The sequence below is a fragment of the Sinocyclocheilus anshuiensis genome, unplaced genomic scaffold (genome assembly GCF_001515605.1).
Source record: "Sinocyclocheilus anshuiensis isolate Anshui unplaced genomic scaffold, SAMN03320099.WGS_v1.1 scaffold68, whole genome shotgun sequence".
NCBI lineage: Eukaryota > Metazoa > Chordata > Actinopteri > Cypriniformes > Cyprinidae > Sinocyclocheilus > Sinocyclocheilus anshuiensis.
In genome coordinates this window covers 240,454-246,760 of record NW_015555741.1, presented here as the reverse complement: position 1 = coordinate 246,760, position 6,307 = coordinate 240,454, and the positions used below count along the sequence as shown (strand labels likewise).

Sequence of the window (6,307 nt, the reverse complement as noted above, 5' to 3'; positions counted from 1 at the left end):
GGGGGGGTCATATTATGGGATACTGTATAGCACACAATCTTTTTGCATAAAGCACATTTTGGTTAGTTTTTAACCTTTATGAAGACCTGTGTTCTGAAAGAGCAAATGTATTTGGAAATCTGAGTATTCAGTATATACAGAAAAATCACACACCAAGCACAGTATATGTACAACATATTGTTGTTGAGTATTATGCTATTCCAAATATATAACCCTTACCCCTCATCGCCTTGTTTAGAATGTAGATTAGAATGTAATTATGTGAAATAAAGAATATTAAGAAATTAATACTTTTATTCAACAAGAATGCATTAAGTTGATCAAAAGTGACAGTAAAGACGCTAATAATAATTTTCAATTTCAAATAAATGCTGTTCTTTTGAACTTTCTATCCATTAAAGAATCCTGAAAAAAATATATATCATGGTTTTCACAAAAATATGAAGCAGCACAACTGTTTTCAACTGATAATAATCAGAAATGTTTCTTGCGGCAAATATTAGAATGATTTCTGAAGGATCATGTGACACTGAAGACTGGAGTAATGATGCATTCAGCTTTGCATCACAGGAATAAATTTCATATATTTTACCCCAGGAGGCCCATTGTTATAGCCTACTTTACATCTAGAAGGCCAGATATCCTTTGCACTGTATAATGCCAAGCTATCATACCATGTCCTTTTTTTGACTTCCACCTTTTGAGATTTAGAAATTAAGTAGTCTTTAAAAGCCATGTCATTATAATAAATAGACCTATAGACCTAAGAAACCCTATATATTATATATATTATGGTTGTTATTAATAGTGAATAAATCTAAAGCTTTTGAGACTATTATTTTGTGTTATTTCATTTGTCATTAAGGGGGGTGGGGTGGGGGGTCCCTTTTTCAGTTTCAGCACATGCCCCTCAAAAGGTCTGTGCACGGCCCTGACCTGCTGTATATATATATATATATATTTATATATATATATATGTATATATATATATATATGTATATGTGTGTGTGTGTGTGTGTGTGTAGTATTGACCTTATCTTATTGAACTTAAGTGTGTGAAAGTGTATTCTAATGTATGAAAATATGTTGCAATATATCAATCATGTTAATGATTTAATTGAATTAATAAATTCAATATAATGTCATACTGAGGTTGTAACTTTTTTATTGGCTGCCAATTGCAGGAGATTCTGTATCGAAATGACGTTGTTCCTCAAGAGCTCCTGGATTTCCTGCAGGTCAAACATTTTCATTCGGCGAGCAAGAACTGCAGCTCTGAGTATGTATTTACCTCACTGGAGCACCATAATTGTAATTTAGCAATGTATCTAAATATTTACTATGGAAATTCAGCTAATGAATTAACAATAACTATAAGTAATCTACATAGTAATAATATTAAAAGTGCTTTCAGGCTTGTTATTAATGCCCTAATCGTTATATTTCAGTGAAAACCAGTCAGATGACTGTCAAGAGCAGGGATACAGGTATGTTCATCCTCATCTCTTTTAACCTGTTCATAAACTTGGAATCAAATTTAGATCAATTGATTCTGAACAGACATTGTACATTGTCTTCCTGTAGTTTTAAGTTATTCAATCAGCGAGTAGTTGGTTTCTCGGCTGACCCTTTCCAGCTTGAATCCAGATCAGGTAAACCTTACAGATTACTGTGATTATGTCATTACAGAAATGTATTTTTTTTTTACACCCAAATGAAACATTCTTTTGTGGTCATTTTCCCATAGACCTCCCTGATATCGTGGTGGCCGGCGTCCTGCAGGGTTTGTACCCCAGAGACGTCAAAGTGAGTTTCAAAAAGAGCTGCTGTAAACCCAGCGGCCTCACCTGTGCACCAGAGCTGCCCGTGCATCCCAAAATCCCCACTATTACCATAAACAGAAGCAATATCAGCTCACTGCCAGAGTCACAGAGAATATGAGTGCAATCACTGCAGTGTTGCCTAGCAACTCCATCTGCTTTAAATGTGCCTTCGCATGTTTATATCGACTGAATCTTTTATCTTTAGGTTTGTCATATTTTATGATGTGAATCTCACAAAAACGGTCTAGGTCATTATCTCAAAAGCCTAGTTAAAAAAAATAAAAGACTATTTTGACTGCCAACTTTACTATGCACAAAAACTAGATTTAAATGTAAATATTTAAAGTACAATTGCAATTATTCATCATTGCAATATGTTGTACTGAATTTAAATTATGCTAATTTCTGTTGTTTTTTTACCATATTAAAATCAAGTTTTTGTGCTTAATTGTAAGTCACAAAAATCTTAATGGACCTAAAAAAAAAATTCTTTTTTTTTTTTTGCATTTATTTGGAATTCATTTCATATATTTCTGAAAATGTGTATTTTTTTTAAGAAGCCCTGCCAACCATATAAGGCACAAAAATATATAAATACATTTTTAATAAAATCCAAATGCAGTTATACATCATTGCAATATGTTGTTCTTAATTTAATTTATACATATTTTTTTGTTTGTTACCTTACTAAAATCTAATTTGTGCTTAATTTTTATTGTCATAAACAAAAATCTTAATGGTCCTAAAAATATTACATTTAAACTTTTTTTGCCTTAATTTCTTATGCATTCATTTTATGTATTCATTATGTACATGTCGTGTGTGTGTGTGTGTGTATATATATGTATTTTTTTTATTTCAGTTGGAATTCATTTCATATATTTCTGAAAATGTGTATTTTTTTTAAGAAGCCCTGCCAACCATATAAGGCACAAAAATATATAAATACATTTTTAATAAAATCCAAATGCAGTTATACATCATTGCAATATGTTGTTCTTAATTTAATTTATACATATTTTTTTGTTTGTTACCTTACTAAAATCTAATTTGTGCTTAATTTTTATTGTCATAAACAAAAATCTTAATGGTCCTAAAAATATTACATTTAAACTTTTGCCTTAATTTCTTATGCATTCATTTTATGTATTCATTATGTACATGTTATGTGTGTGTGTGTATATATATGTATTTTTTTTATTTCAGTGTAAAACATAAACTGGACATTTCTTCATGAAATTCACATTGCAAACCCAGGTTGTCACTGATTTTGTTTTACTGTGCCAAGATATTTACCTGTACTATAAAACAACTTAAGCATTTTTGCTAAGGGTATTTCTATTGAATAAAGAGAGTGTCTGATTTGTTCATGGTCAAAAAGACAAGGCATTTCTTCAAGCAACACAACAGCATTAAGAAAACCTGGATCCTTTATTGAAGATATGTTTACAAAAGCAGGTTGAAGTGGGTCAGGAATCTGACCCTGTGGAATGCTGGTTGGAACTGGACCCAGGATATGCCGCTCTGCGGATCAGGACTGGTGTGTGACGTCCCAGCGAGGGGGCAGAGCTCCAATAAGCACATACACACACTGTTCCCACTAGAACTCTAGTGGCACCCAATTCAATCCCCTTAAACCCAGAGTCCTGTTGTCCCCCCAAACTTAAATTACTCTTTAGCTACTGCGAAAGGGTTTTCCACCTCGATCTTGCCACAGTCGTGGACAATGACGTCCTTGAGAGGTTTATCTCGCCCATCTGTCTTTGTGCTCTCAATCTTTCTCACCACATCCTGGAAGACAGCAGGACAAGTAGCACAGTCACTGGAGTAAATGCACTTCTATGAGTATGGAGGAACACAACTTCTCCTTAGATGAATAAAGTTGAGATACTCACCATGCCCTCCAAGATTTTGCCAAACACAACATGTTTGCCATCCAGCCATGGCGTCTGGACCGTGGTGATGAAGAACTGGGAGCCGTTGGTGTCTTTGCCGGCATTGGCCATGCTGAGCCAACCAGGACCATAATGCTTCAGCTTGAAGTTCTCATCAGGGAAACGGTCTCCATAGATGCTCTTACCTACATAAAGAGGTGTTAGAAATCAGGTAATACTTCTTGAAATAATAAACTGAGGTTTGACCTCAGAGCCTAAAAAAAAAAAAAACATACTTAAGAACATTAAGATACAACATGGTATTCATCTTAAACAAAAGTGTTTTTAGTATTTTGATACCTCCAGTTCCATCTCCGCTAGTGAAATCTCCTCCCTGGATCATGAAGTCTTTGATCACTCGGTGGAACTTGCTGCCCTTGTAACCAAATCCTTTCTGGAAATCAAAATTGCATGCATTTAGACTAATTTTTACTGTGAATCATGAATACTGACTGGCAGAGGAAGAAGAAAAAAAAAACTTCACCTCTCCAGTAGCCAGCTGGAGGAAATTTTCTGTTGTTTTAGGGACAGTCTTTCCAAAGAGTCCAATGACAATCCGTCCTGCATCCTCATCACCGATCCTCAGGTCAAAGTACACCTGGGAAAACGACCAAATCCAGAGTCACACCAGAACATCAAAAATCAGTTCTGCACATGCACTATGGTGAATCCACTTCATAAGCGACCATAAAACCCAGATTTATCATTAGACAAATATTGATGCAACACTTTTTGATTAAATTACAAAACATTTGCGTGGTGTTACCAGCCTTTGTATATTTTGCACAACACCAATGAACTTTGGTAAATGCAAAAAAAAAACCAAAAAAAAACTACAGATGGTTTTCAAGCAAAAAGCACTAGGCTATGCGAATCTAGCACGCTGAATTTAAGTGTAAACGCAACATTAGATTCGAACTGGAATTCGAATTATGTTATTTGTGTGCAATAGGCCAGACACGGCGTTGCAGTGAATGTAGAGCAGCGCAGCGTTTTTGTACCTTGGCCGTGACTTTCGGACCTTTTTTCTTCTCATCCGCTTCTGACCCGCTCGGGAAAAGCAGGAAAATCACCGAGCCGACGATCAATGTGACTGCCACCAAAAACTTCATCCTCCTCTCGCAGATCCGCACCATGAACAACCCCCAAAAAAACTGTATGTGTGGCGATGACTGTGTGTTAGGGTTTCAGGGGCATCCGGGGAGGAGATTTGAGCTGCGCCCAGAATTCCGCATCAACCCCGGCGAGATTTGAGCGCTAGAGCAGATCCAGGAACAGTTAAGTTAATCTACTCACTGTGGGAACCTACGACGCTGTGCGCACGATGAACTGATCTGAGAACAGGCGCCGGGAGCGCACTCCGCTCTATGTGACGTGTCCCGACCCATCGGACGCTGATTGGACAAGCGTTTGTCTGTCAAGGAATGAAGAGCCAATCAGAGTTTGAAACGCGTAAGGAATGGACGGAGCCACAGCGGCTTCTGGAGATGCATCAGCATTAAAGGCGCACGACGCGACAAAAGCACAAAGGATGCTCCTAAAGGAGTTATTCGCCATTAAACGGAGCCACAGCGGCTTCTGGAGACGCATCAGCATTAAAGGCGCACGACGCGACAAAAGCACAAAGGATGCTCCTAAAGGAGTTATTCGCCATTAAACAAGAAGAAAAGCAAAAAGGTGATGTTTGTAATTGCTCTCAGACATTTAACAAATGTAATAACGTTAAAAATGCTTACGACATAAATGTAAGTACCTCAGTACAAAACAAATACATCACAAATAATATATAGGCTACTATAAAACTTTAATAAGTAACAAAAAAAGACTATTAGAGTTCAATTCAAACTCAATTTATGTCTTAACATCTGACATGTTGCTTTATTTCGTATTTTAACACGGTTTTGGTGTATAATATGAATATATAACAACTCATTTCTGTGTAACATACCCACTTCTATAGGAGTATTTTTAGTATTATTTATGAAGCAAATGTACTTGTAGGCCCATCCCTCTAAGGTGGTGGCATAACAAATTTATGCTATTCAAATACACATACTACATTCTTATTTGACACTTAAATGTGTTTATTTTTATTTATTTGGATACAAACATTCAAAAAAGTACAAGTACATGTACAGGACAAAGTGAACTTAAACTTCAAGTAGGTTTAATGTGCTTAGTCTAGACGGTCTAGACCCAAAATACTGCATGAAGATGTCTGGATGGCCCTTATAAAACTGCACCAGGAGTCGTTTCTTCTCTTTCAGGGAGTATTTGGTGTTTTCGTCAATGTTTTTCAAGAGAGAGTACAGCTCATTTTTAGTCGAGTCCTTTATGGTCTCTGTGTACATGTCTCTTGGCACTCGCTGACAAAACGGGGTATCTAACATATTCAGAGAAAACAAACACTTCAAATCACTTGTCAAATTAAAATGATTAAAGTTAAATGGTCACACAATAATATAAATATACATGGCTAAAATTACTAACTGTAATTATTTTTTTTTAAAAGTATAGTATTTAAAAATAAACGTGTGTGTGTGTGTGTGT

The 6,307-nt window shown here is 35.9% G+C and overlaps 3 protein-coding genes across 3 annotated transcripts in view; 1 reads left to right on the top strand and 2 right to left on the bottom strand.

Annotated features, from left to right (window-relative positions):
* LOC107673285 (sorting nexin-24-like) overlaps positions 1-2,294 on the top strand; it is a 10,037-nt gene extending 7,743 nt beyond the window's left edge. The window contains exons 3-6 of the mRNA XM_016466816.1: positions 1,185-1,279; positions 1,449-1,487; positions 1,585-1,652; positions 1,748-2,294. Coding sequence (XP_016322302.1) covers positions 1,185-1,279; positions 1,449-1,487; positions 1,585-1,652; positions 1,748-1,941 — 396 coding nt within the window. The 3' untranslated portion in view covers positions 1,942-2,294. The remainder of the gene's footprint in view (positions 1-1,184; positions 1,280-1,448; positions 1,488-1,584; positions 1,653-1,747) is intronic.
* Positions 2,295-3,235: 941 nt separating this feature from the next.
* On the bottom strand, positions 3,236-4,966 carry LOC107673286 (peptidyl-prolyl cis-trans isomerase B). Its single transcript, XM_016466817.1, has 5 exons — positions 4,759-4,966; positions 4,242-4,355; positions 4,058-4,151; positions 3,719-3,903; positions 3,236-3,614 (listed from the first exon to the last, which is right to left on the bottom strand). Exons 1-5 carry the CDS (start codon positions 4,891-4,893, stop codon positions 3,492-3,494), a joined length of 651 nt encoding a protein of 216 aa, XP_016322303.1. The 5' UTR covers positions 4,894-4,966; the 3' UTR covers positions 3,236-3,491.
* Positions 4,967-5,674: 708 nt separating this feature from the next.
* The window catches only part of LOC107673251 (DEP domain-containing protein 7-like), a 4,199-nt gene continuing 3,566 nt past the window's right edge, over positions 5,675-6,307 (bottom strand). Inside the window, exon 9 of the mRNA XM_016466771.1 lies at positions 5,675-6,140. Coding sequence (XP_016322257.1) covers positions 5,908-6,140 — 233 coding nt within the window. The 3' untranslated portion in view covers positions 5,675-5,907. The remainder of the gene's footprint in view (positions 6,141-6,307) is intronic.